Here is a 27,912-nt window from a genome sequence, read left to right as displayed (position 1 = left end):
GGCTTGTAAATGAAGACCCCCATGTTATTTGCAGGTGATAGGTGTCAGACAAATCAAATGTCTGCTTTGTTTCATTATCAGTGATTTCAGACTTCGACTGCTCTGGGCTTGGCCACTGCTGTGCATGTAATAAAATAGATATATTTATACAGTTTATATTTTCTGGCTGCAGTATCTTCAATTAGTGCCCTAACTTATTCACAAAGTGTATTCACAGGTTCTGTTACTCAGTTGTGAGCAGTATGTTCCACATGTGAAGGCAGTTCAACAATTCAAGCACAAATCTGAGAATTTCCAATATAGCAATTTGAACTGGAAATTCTGGTGCCATGATCTGTGGTTTCCCACAAGGGGAACTCTGTAACAAATGAGCCAGGGACTCACAGCTTGCTCCTCTGTCCGGTGCCTTCCCAGATGCTGTAAATACAATTCAAGTGGCTCTTGGCTTTAGAGAAGGATAAGGGGTCTCTCTCTTCTGTGGCTCTTCTGGGATTCAGTTCTCTTGGGGCTTTTACCTTTTCTACCTCTGGTGCAGGGCTCTCAGAGTGTTGGTTGCCTTGGTCCAGGTTCAAGGCCCAGGTGTAGTTTGCCTGTTAGGATGAGCTCCTCAGCTGCAACTCCAGCAGCATTTGACTCTTGCTGCTTTCTGGGTGAGAACAAGGCAGGTTTAAATGCTGTCCAAAGACAATTAATGCCCTTTGGTAACAGAGAAACCTGGTAGCTGAACCTATAGGATGGGGCATATCCAAACATGGCCACACAGTTCACAGGTGCTTACAAGGATAATTACAGGTGCTGTGTGTTTGCCTGGACCATCTGGACCCCAGGAAGTGTCCAGGTTTGCACATTTGCAGGTGCTCAGCCCATTCTCTGCGTTAGGGCATATTCTGGGGCTTGTCCCTTTAGGACAGTGCAGCAGGACCCTGGAGGAGCATGGAGCCAGAGACTTAGATTTGGTTCTCTCCCCATCCACCCCCATGTTACTCCCTCTGCTCTCCTGTTGCTGCAGACTAACTGTAGTAACACTTGCATGAGGTTGCAGTGTCTGCTGTTACCCTCGTGACATAGAGACTACATCCCACCCTCTTCAGTGGAGTCTGCTCGCTATTATCACACCATATCAAACTCATCCTGCTAGGTCTAATTCATTTTGGACATGCTACTGCATCTTTTCTTTGACCCTCCTCTGCATCACAGGCAGCCCTCTTAACTTTTTGCTCTTTTTATTATCACTTTCTGGTAGCAGCTCTCCATGATCCTCTTCTGTCCTTCATCCAAGGGGCTGTGATTTCTGCTCTCCACTACTTGTTCTGCTGTAACATAGCAGAGGTCTCTAATTTGGCTGCTGCTCAGCACCGCAGTTTCCTGCTAGATGTTATGCTGGCACTTTGCACAAGGATGACATTTCCAGCCTGGTGAGGGCAGAGCCAAAACTTTACTATCAGAAAGCAGTAATATTCCTCTCTTTCTTTTAAATTGGTTTTCTCATTTGCATACCAATATGCAAATGCTGCCTGTCACCTCTGAGTGTGGAACAGAGCTGTACAGAGCTTTCCACTAGTGAAGCACTAGAGAGTAACCTTTCCCTTGCAGTCTCCATGTGTTTTCCAGACTATCCCTTCCACACCTTTCACTTTGGCCAATTGAAACATAATCTGATAGAATCTTTTTTTCATTTACTGGAGAGTGAGCCCATCTTTAGAGGGCGTGCTGCTCCCCTCCAGGAGCTGTGCGCATCTGTGCTCTGGCTGCTGGCTGCCATCTCTGCCGCAGTTCCCCTGCAGAGTGTGTGGGGACACCCGCTCAGCTGACAGGCTGCTCAAGCTCCTTGCAGGGACAGTCCCTTTACCATGGAGCAGGTGTTTCCTCTGCATGCAGCACAAAATGGGCATCACCACCATCAAAATGGGAGCTGAAATGGGTTTCAACATGGTGCTGCCTCACCAGGCAAAGACCCGACTGCCAACGCAGCCACATGTGGGTGCGGGGATGCTGCAAGCCAATGAAGTGACCCAGCTCTAGCAGCAGCAGAGCATCACCTTGCACTGCAGTGCTGTGATGGATGATTTGTGTCAGAGCTTCATCTGCTCTCATCTTGAATGAGCACAGGACTTGTTTCTTCTCTCCTTTGTAGTGTTTAATGAATTTCCTTTCCATAGGTAACTACATTCAGTGGCAAAAACAGAACTATTAGTGGCATAAAGTGTGTTCAATTCTGCCGTGATGTGATGCACTGCCTCAACACAGCCTTGGACGAGAGGTTCAGCTGATTTATTCATTGTGGCTACTGAGTTTCCATAAGATTTCATGGGATTCAGGAATGTGAATGGGTTTATATTGTACAGCATGCTAACCTCAAAAAGCTTTTAAAAATCCTTTGCAAGAACACCAGGCCCCCTAAAATTTCACTGTGAATTTACTTTTGCAAATGTGTGAAGCTTGGGATGTACTCATAAACATCAGGCATGGGTGAAGCCTCAGATTGATTCATTAGTGTGAATTTACCCAGCTTGAAATTCTAGACAAGGATTTCCCCTTCTCAATAGTTAAAATAAAATGGTGTATTTATAGCCAAAGCAATACTTTATGCGTCCCTATGTACATAAATACACCGGACAGGGCTAAATCAAGCTCCCCTCGCTCTACCAAACCATCTGAGCACTGTTCCATGTTAATTAGTTTGGCAGATGTAATATCCTTCATGAAATTCATGGTGTCTCTGACCCCCCTTCTATTTTATGGCTACCTCTGCCTGATAAAGTGAAATTATTGCTGTAATCATGTGCGTATTCCGCTTAGACAAAGCCAGCATTCAAGGAGGTGGCCATACAGTGCAGTGACACACTTACTGGATGCACCATATGCCTGGTAGCTGTCAGTGTGCATCTCAGACAGAAGCAGGCTCCAGATTCAGGTTTCCAAGGGAAAGCTCTGAGCAGCCCCTCTGGAGAGGCATTCCCTCTTCCCTGCTAAGCCTCACATGAAATGAAAAGATGGGCATGCCCGGCTCACTGATGAGGATGGCAGGTGCTGGCAGAATACTGCACTCAGCAGCTTTTTTATTGCCTGCACTGAGGCGACTCCAGCTAGAAACCCCTCCTTGCGGTGCAGCAGCTACACTGATAAATTGATGCTGCGGCAGAGGAGCTTGCCTTTTTTTTTTTGCAGCCTTAGCATAAAACAGTCAAATGATGTTCCACCGCAGAATTCAATTTCACAGTTCAGTTGGGTCCTTGATTGCACTGCCAAATTCAGATTAATGTGCATTTAACTAACATGGATCAGGGACTCCTGGCCAGCAGCCAGCAGCAATACTAGCAACCGTGAGCTGTGTAGAGTTTGCTGCTTAGTCCACCCCCATGCACCACGACCAAAATTGATTGATTAAATGAACTCGGTGCCATAATTATTTGTAATTGTGCTACATCATGAGCCTGTGTCAAACCACCCCCCTGACCCGAGATGCTCCACACATTGTCAGGAGTCACATACGTTGTTTCATAAACGCGGAGATGCTCTTTTCCAAATGTGCTTTTGTTTCAGGTGGTTGGGTTTTTTTTTCTCTTACATGCTTTTGGTTTATTTTAGTTTTGATAGCTGCAAGCTGTGGTGTTTGTGAATGTGAAGTATTCATCTGCTTTCAGTGTCAGAAGCTTAGGAGAGCTTTGGAAATAAAAAGGAAGAATGGAATCGGCAAATAAAAAAGGCCTCCTGCTGGGATAATTTCCTCTGTGATTGTCTTTGGTTTCAGACAAAAATTTCATGACACTGAAGTTAAATAGTGGGTCACTCTGGAAAATTATTTAAGGAATGGTAAATTGAATTAGGCTCCTCATCATGCTCTTGCATTTAGTCATTCAAACAGCATCCAGTAGTGGGGCAAGGTGGGAGATGACAGGATGATGGGATTTTAGGGGCCCGTCACCTCTGCAAGAAGAGATTGGCTCATCCATGAGCTGCTGGAGAAAAGCATAAGAAAAGGCTTAAGGGCTAAAGAGTCAAACCCCAGGAACTGGTATTTGAAAGGGAAGACGCAAACTGGAATTTGCCAACAGGCTGCTGGTATTGAAAGGGCTGAACTCTTGGAGGAAATGTCCGGGAGAGCCTGCAGGGCACTGCAAATAGACTTTTTTGGAGCACACACTTCCATTAAACAAAGATTATTGTATCTACAGAGAGGTACCTGAACAGGAAAATGGACCTGAGCTGCACAAAAGACCTCATGGTCTTCCCTGGTTGATAGAGCACAGCAGCCCACCGTTAAATAAAGATCTCTTTTCAGATACAGGGCAGTGCTGTCATGTTGGGAAGAATGGGTACGTTTGGGATGCCAAAGCCAAACGCAGTGGATGGACAGCAAGCAAGCTGTCTGTTTTCCCACAGTCACTTGTCTGCTTTTATGTTGTGTTCCAGGTGGATTACGATCGAGCACAGCTGGTTGTTAGCCCACCGCTTTCTGGATCAGACACCTACCCCAGGGGCCCAGTAAAGCTACCTCAGAGTCAGAGCAAAGTCAGCTATTCAAGTAGCAGCTACCAGTACCCTCTGGTCTACCACAAAGCATCCCACTATCACCAGCCATCTCTCCAGCCCAGCTCTCCCTATATTTCCACTGCCTCCTACCCCAGCTCCCCAGGTATCACGTCAAGTGCTTATCCTCCACCCAGTTGGGGATCCTCCTCAGAACAGCAGCCTTCCAGGGTGTCCCATGAACAGTTCAGAGCTGCCCTGCAGCTTGTGGTTAGCCCTGGTGACCCCCGGGAGTACTTGGACAACTTCATGAAGATCGGGGAGGGCTCCACGGGGATTGTCTGCATCGCCACTGAGAAACACACGGGAAAGCAAGTCGCTGTGAAGAAGATGGATCTCAGGAAACAGCAGAGAAGGGAGCTGCTCTTCAATGAGGTAAGTCGTTTTGGGTGGTGCAGAGGGGTTTGCAGGTGGTAGGTTGAACAGGAGACATGGGCTGAATAGCAACCTCATGAACCAAATTAGTATCTTTCTAGAAGAAGTGGTGAGGCCCACGCATATTGATGCTGTGTAAGTGTTGTGTAACCAGAGCAGTTTCAAAGGAGATACATCTCCTCCAGGCGTTGAACCTATAATGCAGTTGGAAGTCAGAGTAAACAGCTAAGAAATCTATCAGCTCATGCAGCATGTCAGGTGCACAGACACAGCCCAGCTGCCTCTTTCTGTCCATTTGGTGGAACAGTTTCTTCCTCTGAGATGGAGGATCCAAACTAACCGGATTACTCCAGAAGCATGCGCATCGTATTCTGCTATATACCTGCTTTTTATTTCCTCTCTCCTTCGCCTCCTAACCGTGGGCAGGCCTTTTGCTTCCCTGAAGGTTACTACACAGAGATGACATCCCCTTTGTCATGGAGCCATCTTTGTTAATTCCCTTCTGCAGCTCAAAGAGTTTCTCCATTTTCACCTTAATCTCTTGTAGAAGCTAGTGGTGCGTGTTCTCCACCCATTGTCCAAGATTACTCCTAAACGTGCTGATCAGTGCCTGCAGCTGCCCAGGGAAGCCCCTTTTGAGAACTAACCTGTTGATCTGATTAGTTGCTTACTGTGTTTTAACTGTAAGAGGATCTTCCCCCACACACATAACAGACTGCTTTCTTTAGTACCTTCTCATGTTTCAATTAAAATGCTAGTTTTTAACAAGCATTCCTTTGCACAGCCTGTGATTGTGCTGGGTGTTTGGTTTTGTTTTGCCTCTGCTGGAAGACTGCACTGAATTGCACTGTGGTAGCTCTAACCAAGCATCTCTTGAATGGTAACATCTTGAAGCAGGTCCTACATGCTGTGCAGGACCAAGCTGCTTCCCTGACATGCTCCAGTCACTTGTAACATCTGACAACTTCATTTCAGCAGTGCTGAAATTCCTCTGTCTATAACCAAGCCTTTCCTAGCTGTTGTTTTCTTTCCTAATGACCTTTCTGACATCCCTTGGTACCAGGTAGTCCTGATCACTACCTTTGCTGGACTGCTTTTACAGTGGTCCCAGTTCTGGACAGTCCCTTTTAGATGTGGGATTTGAGTAATCTGGTGAACACCTTCTCTATTACCAGTGTTCTGTTAAAATGCTCTGCAAAGTACCACTTGATACATGATGAAGGCATCAAAGTGTTCTTCAGCAATGGATCAGGTCAAAACCAAAAAATCTCTGTTACATTGTAGGCAAATGGTAATTAAAAAACCAATGAAATAAACTCAATTATCTGCCACTTAAACTTTAGCAACCAAGGATTCTTCCTTCTTCTTAATGCATTTATAATGACTGTTATTTTTATGTAAATATATTGATTTTGTTTATGCATTGGCACAAGGATTAAGGAGGATGTGATTTATCACAGAACCTTTGCTAAGCACAAAGAGGAAAGTACAGTGAAAAAGGTCAGAACAGGTGCCAGATAATGCTTGTAGCCATTCAGAGATCTTCTTTTTCTTCCTCACAGGTTGTAATCATGAGAGATTACCATCATGAAAACGTGGTTGACATGTACAGCAGTTACCTTGTTGGCGACGAGCTGTGGGTTGTGATGGAGTTTCTGGAGGGCGGTGCTTTGACTGACATAGTGACTCACACCAGGTGGGTTAGCTGTGCTGCACTGGGGCCAGCATCATGAAGCCCACAATGTGAGCTGGGCAGGAGGGGAGAGGTGTTGGTTTTCCTTTGTGGATGCTTCCAGACTATGCCCTCCAGGCCTTACCTCCTGTCTCTGTAGGTGTATTTATACTGTATTTGTATATAGATACAAAACATGCACAAACATATGTGTGTATGCATCTAGCTATATGTGTGTATATACACGTACACACTCACATACTGTAACATGTCCACTTTACTAGCATCAGTAAGACACTGCAGATGAATTCCCATCAGTACCAGCACTTTTAAAATGGAAGGGAAAGAAATATCCAAAAGGGCTTGGTGGTAGATAAGAATTTGCTCATGTTTTAGGAGTTAATTTAGCACCCATATGACTTTTGTCCATTACTTCCTAAAACAGAATAAAACCACCCCAGTAGCTGTCTTGTCCCTGTTCTTGCTATCATAACTATGTCAGTTCTAAGGGTGATTTCTCTCCATGCTGACAGAACCTATCACAGTATAACTAAGGTTGGAAGAGACCCCAAGGATCATCAAGTCCAACCTGTCCCAACAGACCTCACAACTAGACCATGGCACCAAGTGCCACGTCCAATCTCCCCTTGAACACCTCCAGGGACGGTGACTCCACCACCTCCCTGGGCAGCCCATTCCAATGACGAATGACTCGCTCAGTGAAGAACCTTTTCCTCACTTCGAGTCTAAACCTCCCCTGGCACAGCTTGAGACTGTGTCCCCTTGTTCTGGTGCTGGTTGCCTGGGAGAAGAGACCAACCCCTTCCTGTCTACAACCACCTTTCAGGTAGTTGTAGAGGGCAATGAGGTCACCCCTGAGCCTTCTCTCCTCCAGGCTAAACAATCCCAGCTCCCTCAGCCTCTCCTCATAGGGCTGTGCTCAAGGCCTCTCCCCAGCCTTGTTGCCCTTCTCTGGACACGTTCAAGTGTTTCAATGTCCTTCTTAAACTGAGGGGCCCACAACTGGACACAGTACTCAAGGTGTGGCCTAACCAATGCAGAGTACAGGGCACAATGACCTCCCTGCTCCTGCTGGCCACACTATTCCTAATACAGGCCAGGATGCCATTGGCCCTCTTGGCCACCTGGGCACCCTGCTGGCTCATGTTTAGGTGGCTGTCAATCAGCACCCCCAGGTCCCTCTCTGTTTGGCAGCTCTCCAGCCACTCTGACCCCAGCCTGTAGCTCTGCATGGGGTTGCCGTGGCCAAAGTGCAGCACCCGGCACTTGGACTTGTGAAATGCCATCCCGTTGGACTCTGCCCATCTGTCCAGTCGGTCGAGGTCCCTCTGCAATGTACACCTGTCAGAAATGTTAACTACAAACTAAGCCTAAACCATAGTGGGAATTACTATTTTTTTAATATATACATCAAAACATTTGTGCTTACAGTAGAGCTTGTTCTCATATTTAAGTTATTGTCATAGTTTCATAAAAGGTGATTTGCCAGCACAAAAGCTGTAGTGTATGGAACCACTCTTCCCCTCTGGAAAGGAGACATTAGATTTTACAGCCCCCTTTATGTGTGCTCTTCACTCATGTTTTCCTGCTAAGCAGGATAAAATGAGATAGGAAGGAGAAACTCCTTAGTTAATTTCTTCCTCTTGAATGAAAAAAGGAAAACTTCCACACCAACCCAATGGGAGAGTATTTAAGTGAGCAAGAGGAAAAGCAAGGAATAATAAATTAGGAAATTTGTCTTCTGTCATAGTTTAATGATGCTCTTAGATCTTACCGGAAGGGGAGTTGTCACACAGGTTATTTTTTAGTGTTGCCTTAGCTGTTGTGCTGAAATAAATCACAATATCGCATGTCATTTATTAACTGCTGCTCCCCAAAACATTAGAAGCTCTATCTTAGACATTTCTGACAGGAGTTTAATAGCAAACAGATGTTCCCAGGACACTGCTTCCTAAGAGCTGTCATCTATTTTTGACTCGAAGTAGTCTTTCCTTAATCTTCTGGGTTTTTTCACACTGCGTGACCTTCCCTTAAAGAGTTTGCTAAAATAGCAAATAGCACACACAGTTACAGCAAAAATCTCCACTGCTCATGTAGTAGAGATGCTGGGGCCATCCCATGAGGGGGCAAAGATGCTAGGACACACAACTCATCCCGAACAAAACCATCATGCTGTGGCAGATGGCTTCTTCTAGAACAGGGTTACAGGGTTTGCACACATGCACAGAAATGGGGACTCTTCTGTTTGTTTTTATACTCAAATACCCTCAATATTTTTATAGAAAGCAAAGAAGAGCTCTCAAACTGCTACACCCAAGGCCTGATGTTTGTCTGCACAATTAGGAGTGTTTTTTCTGATATTTATTCTATGCTTGTTTCCATCCCAGTAGTGATTTGCCCTCCTTAACAAGCAGCAAGTTTACTGTAAATAAGGCATTTCCGTTATTTCCCCGAGGGAAATAAGCTCTGTCACATCGTGCACTCTGCTTGTAGTGCTGCAGGGAGACTTACCCAAAGCTTGCTGCAGAGTTGTTCTTCACCCATCTCCCCTTTTTTTGACAGAAGTAGGACCAGAGAGTCACCCCACAGAGTTGCTGTCTAAAAGATGTCCTGGCTAGCTGTATGCTGGCATGAAGAGGGACATGGACCTCTTCACTCCAGCTCCCCTTTCCCACTGCCTTCATTAATGCTTAGCTTGCTCTTCCCTCTTACTGTTTCAGGATGAATGAGGAGCAGATAGCCACCGTCTGCCTGTCCGTCCTGAGAGCCCTGTCGTACCTGCACACCCAAGGGGTCATCCACCGTGACATCAAAAGTGACTCCATCCTTCTCACAAGCGATGGGAGGGTGAGCACCCAGTGTTTCCCCTGACACCTCTCAGGGCTGTCATGAAAAGAGCTGTGCCTGTCCAAAGTGGCACTAACATTAAAAAACACAAGCCAGGCATGTGAGACCAGGGGCTGTGACCTGTGAGTATGTTGAATCTGAGAGCTGAATTAGAAAAACACAGACCTGGCTGATGAGTGGCATCTGCACTATAATGGCAGGGGATCAAAGCCATCAAAAAGCAGTGACAGAAGAAAACATGTCACATGAGTGATGATTAGGTGTCAGGAGACTGTCTTTTATGATGCACCATTTCTATTCTGATGCCTTTGAAAAGTACTTTTTACTACATTTAGTCCTTAACATGCTCCTATACATTTGCTTGGTTTTCCCAAGCTGGTTAAGAGGCTAACATCAATATACATGAATACACTGCATTACTGCTGCAACACTCCCCTGATGGTAAGAGTAGCTTTTACCACAGGTATACCAGCAAGCAGTCCCACACTTTGGGTGGGATGCTGCTATCAGTGAACTGGTCTCTATTTGTGGTGTTAATGGATGGTAAGAGAGGGAAACAAAATGCTGCACTTGACCTTTGCTCAGTAAGGAAAATAAAGCTTGCTGACAAATATTACTCCAGCAGTATTAGGTCCCAAACAAATAATTATTCCCTTTCAAGCAGAAGGGTGTGTTTGAGCGGTGGTATTTCTGGGCGTACACAGTGTAAAACTTGAGCCCCCTAGAACCTGGGGCCTTAGGCAGAGGGAGGCAAATCACTCTTAAATGGAAGACCCCAATCTCTGTTTAAGTTAGGCCCTACTTTGCATCTCACCTTGTGGTCCCCATGGGATAATTTGAGTAGAAACTAATGTACTCACGGCCAGTGAGTCCCATCAGCAGAGCTTTAAGCGTTGCTCTATTGGCATGGCACACCTGGTGCCTAAAAGCTGGACTGAGTCTGAACCCCTGGTCACTCTGGAACCAAACCTAGAGCTCCTTCAGAAGGTAAAACTCTTGTCTTCCCTGGCCTAGTCTCTTTCCCTTATCAAAGGCTTGCCTTTATAATACAGTTCCCACTTCACCAAGGGAGAGGGATTTTCTTCCTGCAGCAGTCACAGGCTGCTATTGTCAGTCCTGTCAGAGGAACAAAATTCCATGTGTGCGGCCGTGTTTCAGTTGCAGTTTTCATCCATGTTGCTGAAATAGCATCTGATCTGCTCTCAGGATCTGCATACAGTGCCTCATTATACTCATTACTCCTGTACTTATTATCTGCATTGCAGATTTCTTCATGGCTGTGTTGTGCAATTATCTTTTTTTAGAAAATCATCTTTTATGTACTCAAATGAGCAATAGATATGCAAAACCTCTTGTGCTCCTACAAAGGAAGATGGGGCCCTGCTTCCAAAATACACATTATTCCTTCCATTCTTCATCCTGTAAACTGAAAAATACTTTTAGCATGGAGAATTTGGCTGTTAGTGCCTTTGTTTTAGAGATACCAACAACAATTTCGTAATTCTGTTAAAAGCAATACCCTGTGTTTTTAAAAACAGTAATGTCTGTACTGAATCCAAAAGAGAACAAATTGCTGCCGATAATGAAACGCTGGGATTCGTTCAGCTTCCCACTTCAGCTGTCATGGGGCTGTTTGGGCTCACTTCATATCCCCAGGCACTGAGTACATGATCGGCTTATGGACCCTGGATATGGGTCACTATTGTGCTGTTCCGTGTACGGCTGGGCTCAGGGGGTTAGGCAGATGTGCAGGAAACCCTTATGATGGCTTCTAGGCCTCCAAATAAAGACTTATGGACAAACAAAAAACATGAGCCTTAAGCAGCAAACTGTTTCTGGAAGGGGTGACGCCACAATCACTGGAGGAGTTTTCACCTTGGTGGTGTACAACAAGAAGGAAGGAGGAGGCAATAATTTTCCATAACTTTTGTTGTGAAAAAAGCTGAGCATAAAAGTATGAGCAGGCACATGATGCAGCAAGAACAGCTCTCCAGAGCGCGTGTGTATCCCCTTCCTGCTATTTCAGGTCACTGCCTCAGCTACTCAAGGACAGTACTGGATTTAATTCCTGAGTCCCCAAGCAAAGACACCAGGTTCCCTTAACTCTTACAACCATTTGGGAGGAGTCTTATACCCTTCCCTGCCTTCCCCACATTAGCCCCTTTACTACATAAAGAAGACAGTTTCTTTAGTAATAGCCCACAGTCTGAGCTCATGGTCCTGAAAAGGCATTGGCAGAGGTATTGCTTTTGGTGAGTGTTAGCTTTGTGGTAAAAGAAGAATGAGGTGAATGCCAGTTGGTTCATCTCTTTTTCTGGCAACCTCACAGGTTGTACACCTGGTGGAAGTGACAGGAATGGTGTGCATCACTTGAAGAAAGTGTATTATTGACGGTTTACATACATAGACTGCAGACTAGGGGTTTATACATTCATTATAAACCACTGTTGCTGAGGGGTGTTTTTGCTTTCTGTCTATTTTTTAACTGTTATAAGCCATTTGTCACCTCCCCATCTTTTGATGGAGAAGCAAGGAGCTATAACAGGTGATCTTAGTAATGAGCACCACTGCCGCTTGCCCTGGCTTCTTTCCCTTCCCTCCATTTGAAGGAGCCATGTGTTCCCCAGGCTCTCCTCTAAAACTGTGCAGCTGTTCTGTCCCAGGCAAACACTGCAGCTCCCTCTGTGTCCCCCAGCTGCAGCTGGACGTGTGTGTCTTGGAGGGATGCACATCTTGGAGGAATTTGTCTTGTTATTGAAGAGTGGCTTTTTCTTAACTTTTCAGATAAAATTGTCTGACTTTGGCTTCTGTGCCCAAGTGTCCAAGGAGGTCCCCAGGAGGAAGTCACTGGTTGGGACGCCCTATTGGATGGCTCCGGAGGTGATATCCCGCCTGCCCTACAGCACCGAGGTGAGCACCCAGAGCAGCCGTTTCCCCACCCAGCCCCATCAGAACTGTGCTGTCCAAACCATTTACACAGATATGCTAAATAGCAGCAATTCTGTTTGCCCCAGAGTGCTACATCATGCCTTGTTTTAAAGCACTTCAAGATAAAGTCATTCAATAACAGCTCCACTTAGCACAATGGAATGTTTTAATGTATTTTAGCTTTGGGTATTGTGTTAAAGGAAACACATCATTTTCACATCATAAAAGATCCATCAAGCCTGCAGGCTGGAGCTGCAGTTAACAGGTATCTACATTTGCATAGGCCAAAACAGCAGCCAAATCACATGCCCATACTGCACTGCCACATCACACCAATATTTTCACAGACCTGCAGCAGAGATCTGCTCTGCTTTCATCCAGCTAAAGTCTACAGTCCTCTTTCTCCAGGAGTGCTGGCAGAGGCACAGGCATTGCCCTGTAGAGTGCCAAGCACAGGAGCCAGCTGGATGGGTTGGATCGCCACCCTCTGCTGTAGCATTAGTCTCCAGATTGTCTCATTCCTTGTTGTCACTGCTCTTGTTAGTTGAGGGCAGGAAGCCTGTGTGTGGGAACTGTTTTAAGCAATTCACACGTTTGTATTGGAGTCCCAGAGATGAACCCAGAAACGTGGGGTCCGGGCAGCTCTGCAGTGCCATACCCAGTCCATTAGGAAGCTCTGAGTCACCACATTGCTGCTCAGTCAGCCTGGGAAGAGCAATCCCTACTGCCATGCTCAGTCGTGACAGTGTGTCACAGCACCTCAGCCAGAGATGCAGCTGCAGCTTCTCTGTGTGGTGCAGGCAATCATCTTCTGCCTGATACTGCCTATAGTAATAGATGCAGAGAGCAGTCCTGCATGACAAATATAGATATGTATAGGTAAAGCTGTATTTACACACAGATACACATGCATCCAGACACACAGAGATCTACTTCGCTCTTTGCACAGAGAGGGGGAAATGAGCTGAGGCCTGAGATGGGAGAAGCTACATCTTCCCATCTAGCACAGGCAGGGAGCTTGCCTGCCTGAGGCTGAGAGCACCCTGAAGGCACCAACTTTCACCCACGATATGTGACATCTTAGGAGGTCTTTCAGAGATGATAACATAAGCTATTATTAGCCCATTAATAACATTGAAGGGATTATAAAGTGGCTGAATTTACAGCTACATGTGATTTCCACTTCAGAAGGGGGGGAGGGGGAGGGAAGAAGATTTAAGCTGAAGGATAGTGTTGGCAAAAAAAGCAACAGCAGAATGAATGGGCCTTGGCTGTATGTGGGCTGGCAAATGACAGGACTTACAGTCAGTGGAGAATGGGGATTCAGAATACAGAATTAACCAGGTTGGAAAAGACCTTCAAGATCATCAAGTCCAACCTATCACCCAACACCATCTAATTAACTAAACCATGGCACCAAGCATCCCATCCAGTCTCTTCTTAAACACCTCCAGTGATGGTGACTCCACCACCTCCCTGGGCAGCCCATTCCAATGGCCAATCTCTCTTTCTCTGAAGAACTTCTTCCTAACATCCAGCCTAAACCTCCCCTGGTGCAGCTTGAGACTGTGTCCTCTTGTTCTGGTGCTGGTTGCCTGGGAGAAGAGACCAACCCCCACCTGGCTACAACCTCCCTTCAGGTAATTGTAGACAGCAAGAAGGTCTGCCCCGAGCCTCCTCTTCTCCAGGCTAAGCAACCCCAGCTCCCTCAGTCTCTCCTCACAGGGCTTGTGCTCCAAACCCCTCCCCAGCTTTGTTGCCTTTCTCTGGACACGCTCCAGCAACTCAACATCTTTCCTAAACTGAGGGGCTCTGAACTGGACACAGGACTCAAGGTGTGGCCTAACCAGTGCAGTGTATAGGGGGAGAGTGACCTTCCTGGTCCTGCTGGCCACACTATTTCTGATACAGACCAGAAGGCCACTGGCCTTTTTGGCCACCTGGGCACACTGCTGGCTCATGTTCACCCTACAATCAACCAGTAGCCCCAAGTCCCTTTCTGCCTGGCCACTCTCCAGCCACTCTGACCCCAGCCTGTAGCTCTGCATGGGGTTGTTGTGGCCAATGTGTAGAACCGGGCACTTAGATGTGTTAAATCTCATGCCCTTGGACTCTGTCCAGCCTGTCAAGGTCCCTCTGCAGAGCTCTCCTACCCTCTTAATACCTCCACCAGCTTGGTGTCATCTGCAAATTTACTGATGATGGACTCAATCCCCTCATCAAGATCATCAATATAGATGTTGAACAGGACTGGGCCCAACACTGATCACTAGTGACTGGCTGCCAGCTGGATGTGGCACCATTCACCACCACTCTCTGGGCTTGGCCCTCCAGCCAGTTCCTAACCCAGCACACAGTGCTGCTGTGCAAGCACTGGGCTGACAGCTTGGCCAGGAGTTTGCTGTGGGGGATGGTGTCAAAGGCCTTGCTGAAGTCCAGGTAGACTACATCCACAGCCTCCCCACATCCACCAGGCGGTCACCTTATCATAGAAGGAGATCAGGTTGGTCAGGCAGGACCTGCCCTTCCTAAATCCATGCTGGCTGGGCCTGATCCCTTGGTCATCCTTCAGGTGCACAGTGATCGCCCCCAAGATGATCTGCTCCATAATCTTTCTTGGCACTGAGGTCAGGCTGACAGGCCCATAGTTTGCACATTAACTCATCTGGCCCTTCTTGTGGATGGGCATCACACTGGCCAGTTTCCAGTCATCTGGGACCTCTCCGGTCAGCCAGGACTGGTGGAAAATGATGGAGAGCAGCTTGGCCAGCTCATCTGCCAGCTCTCTCAGCACCCTAGGATGGATCCCATCTGGTTTTAAGGACTTGTGAGTATCCAAGTAGCTCACCAAGTCCCTAACTTCTTCCTCATGGATTTTAGGGAGGCTACACTGCTCCCTGCCCCCATCTACCAGTTCAGGAGGCCAGTTATCCTGAAGTCCTCCTGCCTTATCTTTGAAAATGGAGGCAAAGGCGGCATTTAGTACTCAGCCTGTTCCTCATCTTTAGTTACAATGTTCCCCTCCAGGTCCAGTAAAGAGTGGAGGTTCTTCTTCCCTCTTTTTAGTATTAATATATTTATAACAATGCTTTTCATTGTCTTCCACAGCAGTGGCCAGCTTAAGTTCTAACTGGGCTTTTGCCTTTTTTTTTTCCTACATGACCTAGCAACATCCTTGAACATTTCATGGGTTACCTCACCTTCCTTCCAAAGATGATACACCCTCTTTTTTCCCCTTAATTCCTTTAGAAGTTCATTGCCCATCCAGGTCGGCCATCTGCCCTGGCGGTTCATCTTCTGGCACATTGGCACAGCCTGTTCCTGCGCCTTCAAGATTTCTTTCTTGAAGTAGGTCCAGCCCTCCTGGACCCCTTGGGCTGTTTCCCAAGGTTCCTTCTGATTACTTAGTTCCTTGAGTAACCTGAAGTCTGCCCTCTGGAAGTCCAGAGCAGAGGTTTTGTTGCTGCCCCTCTTAGCTTGACTGCATATTGAAAACTCAATTATCTCATGGTCTCTGGACCCCAGACAGCCTCCAACCACCACATCTCCCACCAGCCCTTCCCTATTGGTAAAAAGGAGGTCAAGCCTACCCCTGGTAGGCTCACACAGTAGCTGGGTTAAGAAGCTATCCTCCATACACTCTAAGAACCTCCTAGACTGCCTCCTCTCTGCTATGTTAAGTTCCCCGCAGATATCAGGCAGGTTAAAGTCACCCATAAGAACAAGGTCTGGTGATCTTGAGACAGCCTCTACCTGCCTATAGAATAATTCATCAACCTCTTCATCCCGGTTGGGTGGTCTATGACATACTCCAACCAGGATGTCAGCCTTGATGGCCTTCCCTCTAATTCTCACCCACAGGCACTCAACCTGATCATCCTTGATCTCTAGTTCCATGGCATCTAGAGCCTCCCTGATGTACAGGGCCACCCCTCCACCCCTTCTCCCTCACCTGTCTCTCCTGAAGAGCCTGTAGCCATCAATTACAGTGCTCCAGTCATGTGAGTCATCCCACCACGTGTCTGTGATGGCAACTACACCATAACTTTCCTGCTGCAACAAGGCTTCCAGCTTCTCTTGTTTGTGTATGTGTTAGTGTGCATGCACTTCAGCTCAGCTGCTGGTTTCACCCCTGACTCCAGCTTACCACCCTCAGACTCCTGTCTAGGGGGCACTGGTTTCTGGAGCAGTTTTGCAGCAGACCAGGACCAAAACCAAAACCCAACTAACCCACAACCAGCCACCACCACCAAAACCCAAAACACAAACCAAAACCAAACCAGACCAACCCACTAACTGAAAAAACAAGTTGTAGGTTGTTAATGTTAATTAATCTGGAGCTGAATCATTTTCCAAAGGGATTGTGCAATGTGTTACCTGTACTCACTGGAGCTGGGCCTTGATGTGTCTGTATTTGCCTTGGGGTCTGAGAGTTCCTAGTCTTTGAGGGGCAGAGAAAATAGACTAATTTCACAGCAGCTGTATTGTGCTTTGCTCTTGCACCAGGTGCAGCTTTCTGCAGCACTGCAGAACCAGCCTGTGGCAACTACTCCATGGGGTCAGACCAGTGCAGGTGAAATGCAGGGTGGTAGGGTGCAGCCAGCCTCTTTTGTGCTGTAGCGGTGCTGCTATGGACATCTCCTAAACCTGGGTTCCTAACGCATTTCTAATTCCTCCACTGCTCTTGGTGCTCTGAAGGAAAAACTTGTTGGCTGGTTAAAAAAAGGTATAAGTAATTAGGGGATAGCTCACCATACTGTTGCCTCAGACTGGACACAACAGGTACAACAGCATGAACCCAAATGCTGAGCCTGTCAGCTCCTCTTGCTGCACTCTAAGCAGTATTTATGCCTGTGTGTTACAGGTGGATATCTGGTCCCTGGGCATCATGGTGATAGAGATGATAGATGGTGAACCTCCTTACTTCAATGAGCCACCACTACAGGCCATGCGCCGAATCCGGGACAACTTACCGCCCCGGGTGAAGGACATGCACAAGGTCAGACTTCCTGTAACTGATAAGGATCTTGCCCATACAAATGTCTGTTAAAGCCATAGCCATACAATTCCATTGCATCCTGAAGGTACCGCCAGGAGCAGTGGGTCCTAAAAAGGCCAAAGCCATCAGCAGACTCTCGCCTTTTTTTGTGGCTTCGCTTTTGTAGTGAGTGACAGCAAAGGGAGGAATTTTGTGGTTCCCACCACATCCAAGGACCAGAGTGAGGTGGTGCATCAGCCAGGCTATGGATGGGTTGGTACATCCATGCCCAGTGCCAAAGCCTTTGGGTACCTCCCATTTTGGGTGTGCTAGAGTGCAGAGCTGAGCCCTCACTGCATGTTAATGCTTTTCTCCCCCACCACACGCAAAGCCGTGCAGCTTGTGTCATTCTCCACAGATACCCCAGTGCTTTCAACTTTAACACCAGCAAGAAGCCACATGGCCCTTCCCTGTTGTCCTGGGAAAGCCCAGTGTGTTACTTGTCTTCCCAAGGACAGCAGGAGGCACTGACCCAGTGTAGGCTGAAAACTGGTGTCTTGGTCTGCCACTAATGCGGGTGTAATGTTGCAGGTCTCCTCAGTCCTCCGGGGCTTCTTGGACTCGATGCTGGTGCGGGAGCCCTTGCAGAGAGCCACAGCACAGGAACTGTTGAGACACCCATTTCTCAAACTGGCTGGGCCCCCTTCTTGCATTGTGCCCCTCATGAGGCAGCACAGGCATCGCTGAAGCCGACAACTTTCTGGGAGGAAGTCAGTGCAGAGTCTGGATAACAGCTGCGTAGGAATCCCAGCAGTTGCAGGGAAAACACAGGCAGGGATGAGAGAAGGCTGAGGAGGAAAACCAGCCCTGCAGAAATAACGCAGTACGTAAAAACCCAACGAGGTGCTCTCGGGCTGTGGGGGACTGGGGAGTGATCCTGGTCACCAGTCAGGTGGCCACACTCTGCTGTGGACCATTGCACCCCAGTGCTGTTGTCTTCTCAGCCATCCAGGGAGAAGGCAACAAATGCAAACAAGGTTGGAAAGATAGTTAGCACAACTGGTATTTTATTGCAGGCTACGGCACTTCTATTTTAGAAGAACACTTTTCTGCCCAAAAGACAAAGCACTTTTTATCTCGGTCATAGCAGCGCAATGTATTTTGCAAGGGATTTGTAACTTTGTGTACAGTACGTTTTGATAACTTGCAGTACTTTGTCACGTAACTGTTGTGTTAGTTGAAGTAATCCATGGCATTTAGCAACAATTTGAGACGATAAAGTTTCCTACTTTTTTAACCCTTTTGAAAACAGAAAAAAACCACCACACACCTTTAGGAAGTCAGGTTTTGCAGATTTTCCACTGAGGTGAGGAGAGCTCTCATCCTGTCGTCATGGCAGCCTGAAGAGCCAAGGGTGACTGACACCTGTGGGAGCACCGGCAGGCTGGCTGTGGGCGCTCACCCTCAACACCACCAGTGATGCAGCGGCCAGCGGAGCTGCTGCTGAATGTTACCGCTCACCAGGGTCTCCCTCCCCGCTTCTCTAGCCAATGCCGCTGGCGTAGGTTTGCTCAAGGGTCACCTCCCCATCCTGTGGCAGCCTCTCTGCTTCATGCCACCACAAGGCCAGTTTTGTTATCACAAAATCACCATCGTTTCTGTCGCGCTCTGGCAGTGGAAAGGGATGTCAGGAGCTGCTGCCCGCCCAGCAGGTCTCTGGAGTGCAGGGTGTTGTGATGCATCACGAGATGTTTGCCATATAGAAGTCGTGCTGCTGTCTAGACCTTTTTGAATGTTGATGCAACAGTTGACTACTGCAGTACAATTTTGTGTTAGTTGTTGGATGACTTTGCATGTTAACTGTAGGCCTGAATAGCTTCACCTTTAAAATTTTTAGAAGTGCTTCATCATTATTTCAATTCTAAATGAATTTTATTTATTAATGAGTTCTTTTTAATTATGTGTAATACAAAAGCCATGTTTTCCAGGGTTGTGGGTTTTTTCCTTACCTCATTTTGCAGTACCATTAAGAAACACAAGGCCAATTTTGTGGAAACTTTTTGCAGGTTTCTTTCCTAGGGAGTTTCATAGTGAATAAATGAATTGGTATTTATTGTAGTAAATTAGAACCAGACGTACAAACGTGGCAGGAGCTGTTGCTTAAAAATCTTCCTCTGGGACAGCAGTGCCGCCAACAGCAAAGCAGCTCCTGTAGTACTACCCTTAGGGAGTATTTGAAGGGAGAGAAACAAAGAGGAGACAAAAGAACTGAAACATGGAACAACTGTTCTTACAGCTGTGTGGTTTACTCCCTGCTGCTTTCTCTTCTTTACCCAGTTTGCATATTTTAAAACAACACTACAGCAACCCTGTTTGTCACCTGCCCCCTACCTGCAGAAACCTGGCAGAGTGCAAAACCCACAGCCTTCCAAGGGGGTTCTGTTCTGTAGGCGTGACAGCTTGCAGGCTGCGCCAATAGAGGCAGTGACAAACAGGTGAAACTCTTACTAGCCACCAAGTAAACTTTTGTAACCATCTTTGAATAAAAAGGGGTTGGTGGGGTTTTTTCTCCAATATTCAGCACATTTTAGGCTGTGCAAGTGAAGAATTTTCTGCAACTTTCTTATCATTAGATACTTTGAACAGTATTCATCAAGTTTACTGAAGGTTTTGTCAATTTCAAAGGGTTTTTTTGTGAACACCAACTGCTGGTGAGACAAATGCACATGCAAGTTAAATAAATTAATTACTAAATGCTTACATTTTCAGTGTGTTTTTTCTTCATATGCTTTGTTTCTGTTTTCTAAATTGGATTCAGTACTGGACCAAGCAAAGAGCAAGGAAAAAAGAGTCCTTGCATATATGTATCAAAGATACACATGTATGTAGACAGACACACACACACATACTTTAGATATATATATATATTTATAAAACTGCCCCTGGTGATTTCAAAGTGTCATTGGCTGTGCCTGTGTTGAAAGACAGCTGCTCAGCCCTGCTCCCTTGGTGTTGATCCAGTTGCATCCTGATTCCTGGGTGGTTGTTTCTGGGAAACCCCAGCCTCAGTGAAGGTCACAGGGGTTGAGGGTTTCATGGGCCAGTACCATGAAAGCTTAGAGGTAGGAAAGCCACTAGATGCTACATAAAACCTGTGCCTACCTGCCCCCCACAGGAAGTTGTCAGGAGTTGTCAGTGGCTGTACAGGTCCAAGCAAATAGGTTGTTTTACACTTCTGATTGTATTTACTACTTTAGGACATGAAGAGTGAAATGCTGCTATCCAGCTATAATTTTACAATTTAACAAGGCAGGAATAAGACCTCAAAAACCAGAACATCATCTCAGTGCTAATGAATTTTTCTCCTGGTTGATGATAGCACTGTCCCCTAAATAATTCCTGTCCCTACCCCTCCCCCCCTCCTGTTTTGATTTTATTTTTGCTTTACACAGTATTTGGCACATCGCCGCTCAGCCCTCCTGCCTTCTGAAACCTAGGCTTCTCAGCAGCATCAGCCACCTAATGAATCTAGACTGGTTCTTAAGCATCTTCAAGTCTTGTAAGTGAGGGTTTGTATTACTTTTGGTTGCTGATATCGGTCAATGTTTCAAAACACATTAGCCATCACTGGGGGAAAAAACCCACCGCCAACAACAACTGAACTCCAGCTGTTACACCCATTGCACTTCAAATAAAGCCACAGCAAGGCAAAAAAACCCCAGCAAACAATCATGGTCCACAACCTTGGGCTACACAGCTGACTGAGCTGCCATTGTTGGAGGATCTTGCAACCCAATGGCTCCCAAGCCCTCATCCTGGTCCCTGCAGCATTCCATGCTGCAAAAGCCATTTTCTTCATCGCTGTGCCCTTGATAGGCATCTCAGAAAACAAACATACACACCCCCAAAAAAACCCTCAAAAACCCCACCAAACAACAAGAAAACCCAAACCAAAACAAAACCCACCCACTCAGTTTTAGGATTTTAGATGGCAGATGCTAGGAGCATCCATTCACCCAGGAGATGCATTCATCTGCTGCATAGGCTCAGGCTGAGCTGTGCATATGGCTGGCTACTCCAGTGCGCTTATTCCTGCCTGTCACTGAGGAATGATGGCTTCTTCTGAGGTCAGCGGTTCTACAAGTGTTTGCAAAGACTCAGCATTTTAGTAGCACAGGCTGGGGTATTTATTGGCTATGTAACTCCCCTCCTCAGGAATAATACATCAATAATTTATAATTAAAAGTTCTAATCATAAGTACTTTGTAAGTCATGAAGAGCTACTTTAGTAAGTGCTTAATTATTACAGGTCCTTACAGAGCTCAGGAGAGAGAGAGGTTTCTTATATAAACCCACCTTCTACTACCATGTCTATCTATAAAGCAAAGTCATCAATGAATGAAAGCTGAATTAAAAAATGGAATCACAACAAAAGTGCTGCCACCCTCGTGATGCTGCTGTAGTTTGATGGGCAGGAGGGAAGGGCAATGGCTTTTTTTAACCCCTCTCCTAAATAATTTCTCAAAAATAGGCTTGGAAAGCTGAAATTGATAGGAAAATGCTGATCAGTAACTAAATGCTAGTGAAAGGATGGAAAGAAGTCAAAGAGTCAAAGGGTTTACTTTCAACATCTTAACTTTAAGCAGGATGCATCAGTCTGGGGCATAATGCAAACTGTCACTGAGCTGAAATGATTGGTTCTATTTCCTCTCTTCACACAGAGGAAAAACATGTCTGTCCAACACGGAATTCTCTTAAGCCAGAAACCCAAGAACTTAATTCCTAATAGATTAGTGATGCATTTAACCTGAAGGTGATTCTAAAGTGCTACCCAAGGGAGACCTCTATCATGGAAACATGATAGATATGATAGACATGGAAAGCAGTGCATGCTCTTAAGGTATGTACACATAGGGTTGCAAGAGCTGCATCAGCTTTTAAGGAATGCATTGACCAGTGCTCAAGGAGTAGGCTCAGTCCAGCAGACTTTTCTGTGAGCAGTGAAGACAATGTTTTCCTTGGGCAGCTCTGCTATGGCTGCCCTTAAAATTACAATAGAAGAGAATTAACCAGGTTGGAAAAGACCTTTGAGATCATGGAGTCCAACCTATCAACCAACACCATCTAATCAACTAAACCATGGCACCAAGCACCCCATCCAAGTCTCGTCTTAAACACTTCCAGTGATGGTGACTCCACCACCTCCCTGGGCAGCACATCCCAATGGCCAATCACTCTTTCTGTGAAGAACTTCTTCCTAACATCCAGCCTAAACCTCCCTGGCACAGCTTGAGACTGTGTTCTCTTGTTCTGGTGCTGGTTGCCTGGGAGAAGAGACCAACCCCCACCTGGCTACAACCTCCCTTCAGGTAGTTGGAGACACCAAGAAGGTCTGCCCTGAGCCTCCTCTTCTCCAGGCTAAGCAACCCCAGCTCCCTCAGCCTCTCCTCATAGGGATTGTGCTCCAAACCCCTCCCCAGCTTTGTTGCCCTTCCCTGGACATGTTTCAGCAACTCAACATCTTTCCCAAACTCAGGGGCCCAGAACTGGACACAGGACTCAAGGTGTGGCCTAAACAGTGCTGAGTACAGGGGGAGTGTGACCTCCTAGCTCCTGCTGGCCACACTGTTCCTGATGCAGGTCAGGAAGCCGTTGGCCTTCTTGGCCACCTGGGCACACTGCTGGCTCATATTCACCCTACAATCAACCAGTACCCCCCAAGTCCCTTTCTGCCTGGCTGCTCTCTAGCCACTCTGACCCCAGCCTGTAGCACTGCATGGGGTTGTTAGGGTCTATGTGTAGAACCCAGCACTTAGATGTGTTAAACCTCATGCCCTTGGACTCTGCCCATCTGTCCAGCCTGTCAAGGTCCCTCTGCAGAGCTCTCCTACCCTCTAACTGATCAATACCTGCCCCCAGCTTGGTGTCATCTGCAAATTTACTGATGATGGACTCAATCCCCTCATCCACATCATCAATAAAGATGTTGAACAGTACTGGGCCCAGCACTGATCCCTGGGGCACACCACTAGTGACTGGCTGCCAGCTGGATGTGGCACCATTCACCACCACTCTCTGGGCTCAGCCCTCCAGCCAGTTCCTAACCCAGTGCAGAGTGCTGCTGTGCAAGCCATGGGCTGACAGCTTGGCCAGGAGTTTGCTGTGGTGTCAAAGGCCTTGCTGAAGTCCAGGTAGACTACATCCACAGCCTGCCCCACATCCACCAGGTGGTCACCTTATCATAGAAGGAGATCAGGTTGGTCAGGCAGGACCTGCCCTTCCTAAATCCATGCTGGCTGGGCCTGATCCCTTGGTCATCCTGTAGGTGCTGTGTGACTGCACTCAGGATGACCTGTTCCATAATCTTGCCTGGCACTGAGGTCAGGCTGACAGGTCTGTAATTCCCTGGGTCCTCCTTCTGGCCCTTCTTGTGGATGGGCATCATGCTGGCCAGCTTCCAGTTATCTGGGGCTGGAGAGCAGCTTGGCCAGCTCATCTGCCAGCTCCCTCAGCACCCTAGGATGGATTCTATCCAGTCACATGGACTTGTGGGGATCCAAGTGGCTGAGCAGGTCTCTTAACTGCTTCCTCCTGGATCACAGGGGAACTATACTGCTCCCTGACTACATCTGCTATTAAAAATTGAGGCAAAGAAGGTGTTAAGTACCTCTGCCTTTTCCTCATCTTCAGTTACTATATTCCCCTCCATCTTCACCAAGGAGTGGAGGTTGTCCTTGCTCCTCCTCTTGCCATTAATATATTTATAAAAGCACTTTTTGTTGTCCTTCACAGCAGAGGCCAGTCTAGCCTCTAAATGGGCTTTAGCCTCTCTAATTTTTTTCCTACCTGATCTAGCAACATCCTTGAACATTCCATGGGTTACCTCACCTTCCTTCCAAAGATGATACACCCTCTTTTTATCCCTTAATTGCTTTAGAAGTTCATTGCCCATCCAGGCTGGCCATCTGCCCTGGCGGTTCATCTCCTGGCACATTGGCACAGCCTGTTCCTGCACCTTCAAGATTTCTTTCTTGAAGTAGGTCCAGCCCTCCTGGGCTCCTTTGTTTTTAAGGGCTGTTTCCCAAGGTTCCTTCTGAGTTAGTTCCTTGAGTAACCTGAAGTCTGCCTTCTGGAAGTCCAGAGCAGAGGTTTTGTTGCTGCCCCTCTTAGCTTGACTGCATATTGAAAACTCAATTATCTCATGGTCACTGGACCCCAGACAGCCTCCAACCACCACATCTCCCACCAGCCCTTCCCTATCGGTAAAAAGAAGGTCAAGCAAAGCTTTACCCCTGGTAGGCTCACACAGCAGCTGGGATAGGATGCTGTCCTCCATGCACTCTTAAGAACCTTCTAGACTGCCTCCTCTCTGCTGTGTTAAGTTCCCCGCAGATATCAGGCAGGTTAAAGTCACCCATAAGAACAAGGTCTGGTGATCTTGAGACAGCCTCCAGATGCCTATAGAATACTCATCAACCTCTTCATCCTGGTTGGGTGGTCTGTCAGCCTTGTTGGCCTTCCCTCTTACTCTCACCCACAGGCACTCAACCTGATCATCCTTGATCTCTAGTTCCATGGCATCTAGAGCCTCCCTGATGTACAGGGCCACCCCTCCACCCTTTCTTCCTCTCCTGTCTCTCCTGAAGAGCCTGTAGCCATCAATTACAGTGCTCCAGTCATGTGAGTCATCCCACCACGTGTCTGTGATGGCAACTACATCATAACTTTCCTCCTGTAACAAGGCTTCCAGCTCCTCTTGTTACCCATACTGCATGCATTAGTGTGCATGCACTTCAGCTGGGCTGCTGGTTTCACCCCTGACTCCAGCTTACCACCCTCAGACTCCTGTCTGTGGCAACTGGTTTTAGCCCCTTCCCCCTTCAAATCTAATGTAAAGCCCTGTCAATGAGTCCTGCCAACTCCCTTCCTAGAACCCTTTTCCCTCTGGGGGATAGGCCATTCTCATGTGCTAGGATCTTTCTCCCCCTCTGGGAAGGATGTACTCTGTGTGTCGCTAGCAGACCTGGTGCCACAGAAAGTTCCCCAGGATCAAAAACCCCAAAATTCTTTTGGTAGCACCACCCTCTGAGCCACACCTGCTTTCCTGTTCCTTTCAGTATTTCTTCCTGCAACTAAGGGTATTGCTGAAAAAATTACCTGTGGCCCTGACCCCTCAACCAGTTCTCCCAGAGCCTTGAAGTCCATTTTGATTCCCTTTGGACCTCTGGTTTCAACATCATCACTCCATACCTGCATAACTATCAAGGGATAGTACTTAGAGGACTGTACCAAACTAGGCAACCTTCTGGTAACATCTGACCCAGGCTCCAGGGAGGCAGCAGACTTCCCTGTGGCCCTCTGTTCCCCTCAGAAGGGAACCACCAGTAACAATTACCCTCCTCTTTTGTTTGAGGGAACAAGTCCTGATGCAGGGGGCACAGGCTGCAGGTGTCACTGCAGGCTGAATTAAAATTAGTTTGCAATGGCAACCATAAATTAGAACTTTTCCATCTCAAATACATGTAGATGTTTTAGTCTCCCTGATAGACCATGCAGGTTCTGCTCCTTTTCTGCAAACAGCAAAGCAACATGATCTACAAGGGGCTAAAACTGACCAGCAGCTTTACTTGAACTAAGACACCAAACTATGAACTGCTCCAAAAATCAGCCTGGAGACAATACTCAGCCAGTAGCTTCACCCACCAGCCACTGCCTCTCCTAAGAGCGACACTAAAGACAGGTAAGCCAATTCCCAAGTTTTGTTGCCTTCAAAGAGCTCCTTGTAAACCCTGAACTGTGACTTCCAAGAGAGGCTAAGAAAGGTTAAATGCAACCTGTCGAATGCTGCGCTTGCAGAGCAGTGGGGTTTAAGAAGTATCTCTCAGCCCCTCAGCTGTGGATGATCCTTCCTGCGAAACCACTCTGCAGAGCAAGTACAATTTCTCTAGGGTATAAGAAACTATTAGTGCAAATGGAGTTGCCACTGATGGCTTATGCTATCACACGAAGTAAAAGCAGGAAACCAAGAGAAAGGGACATTAAGACTTGGTTGCATGCTCAGGAGTACTTTACATCTACCCTGCATGTGCCACCAGCTATGCAACACCCACAGTGCAAGGCTGGATGCATCCAGGGGTCATGGAAGGAAGCTGAGACATGCCAAGTCCACTACTGCTATGGTCATCCCTTCACTGGCTGAGAAATTTGGGGGTAATCAGAAATCAAAACCACATACGACTGCTGTGATGTGCATTTCCTTATCTCTGTCAAGCTTCTACTAAAGGCAAGCAGAAGGGAAGCAGCTCTTTCATACCACCCATTTAAAGGTTTGATATCCAAACATATGTAGAAAGAGAAGGAAACAGAAGCATCTCTCCTAGAGAAGCATGGCACAGGGGAAAACCAGGATCCTCCTTTGTTTAAAGCCACAAAGTTCTTTTCCCCTATTTTTCACAGACAATACCCAACTCCTTTGTATTTAATCCTTTATATTTAATTACACTCAAGTGAACCATCAGAAATTGCTTCTACTGACACCAGACTGGCTGGGTGGGAACTAGCCTCCTGCTGACTGAGATGTCACCAGTTTGGTGCACTTTCCATCCCCATCCTGCACAACCATGCCAACCCAACAGCTCTTTCCTGCAGCTGCCTTGGCCCAAGTGTATATGGAGAAGATAAATTACTATGAAGGGGAAGGAGCTCCTTTGGCATCTGCAGTTCCTCTACTCTTTTTGGGGAGATGTTGGTTACAGAAGCTGGGAGTTCCAGGCTGACAGGAGCTGGCTGGAGGGCAGATAAGAGCAAGGTGGGACAAAGCTGCTAACTATGCGCCCCCTCTATTAAGAATGAACCTTTAATCCTTTTATTCACTCTCCTGCTGCCTACAGCTTTCTCCAGCTGCCTCTAAAAGAACCTTTTCTTCTTTTTTTTTTTAATAATGATCAGCTCCATGTAGGCAGTGGCAGCCTAGAGCCTGCCCAGAACACTTTTCACTGAAGTTTTAAAAGAAAAGGGCAACCCCACAAGCCTCGTTAGTGCTTAATTTTGCTTCCTACATCCAGATGAGAAAATAAGAAGTAGAGCCGATTCCTGTCTCATTTCTGTGTAAGATGGACTAAAGAAAGCTCTCGCTGCATTCACCTTCATGAAAAACAGACAAAACCAAACCACAAATCGTGAAGGAGGCCACAGCATCACAACACAGTTCATTTTCTCCTCTTGCATTTCTCAACATTGAAATTACTGTTTTCCTTTGCTTATTACCATGTTTCAAGCTGAAAGAAGACAGTCTGCATGAGTCCCTCTTTGGATCAGTTCAAGGTGGTGTTTTCTATACCCTAAACTAACAGGTCTGGACTAACTCTTGTTGCAGTAACACTGGAGTCAAAGGTTTCAGAGCGAACTAGGTGGGACCAGAACAAAATGTGTCATTGTGCACAAAACACGTAAGGAAAAAACAGCCAAGAGACTGAAATAATATCAGAAATAACCAGTCAATTACAGAATACTAAGCAGCCACCACATCTTCACCAAACCCTTTGCACTAAAAACATTCCTA

The 27,912-nt window shown here is 46.8% G+C and overlaps 1 protein-coding gene across 4 annotated transcripts in view; it reads left to right on the top strand.

Annotated features, from left to right (window-relative positions):
• PAK5 (p21 (RAC1) activated kinase 5) overlaps positions 1 to 19,797 on the top strand; it is a 186,562-nt gene extending 166,765 nt beyond the window's left edge. For all 4 annotated transcript variants that reach the window (XM_054180093.1, XM_054180094.1, XM_054180097.1 and 1 more), the window contains exons 4-9: positions 4,414 to 4,905; positions 6,468 to 6,601; positions 9,319 to 9,445; positions 12,230 to 12,355; positions 17,238 to 17,372; positions 17,943 to 19,797. In XM_054180093.1, coding sequence (XP_054036068.1) covers positions 4,414 to 4,905; positions 6,468 to 6,601; positions 9,319 to 9,445; positions 12,230 to 12,355; positions 17,238 to 17,372; positions 17,943 to 18,098 — 1,170 coding nt within the window. In that variant the 3' untranslated portion in view covers positions 18,099 to 19,797. The remainder of the gene's footprint in view (positions 1 to 4,413; positions 4,906 to 6,467; positions 6,602 to 9,318; positions 9,446 to 12,229; positions 12,356 to 17,237; positions 17,373 to 17,942) is intronic.
• Positions 19,798 to 27,912: the final 8,115 nt, after the last annotated feature.

This window comes from Dryobates pubescens, chromosome 3 (assembly GCF_014839835.1).
Source record: "Dryobates pubescens isolate bDryPub1 chromosome 3, bDryPub1.pri, whole genome shotgun sequence".
NCBI lineage: Eukaryota > Metazoa > Chordata > Aves > Piciformes > Picidae > Dryobates > Dryobates pubescens.
The sequence above is the reverse complement of the archived record's forward strand: the minus strand, read 5'-3'. Positions and strand labels throughout refer to the sequence as shown.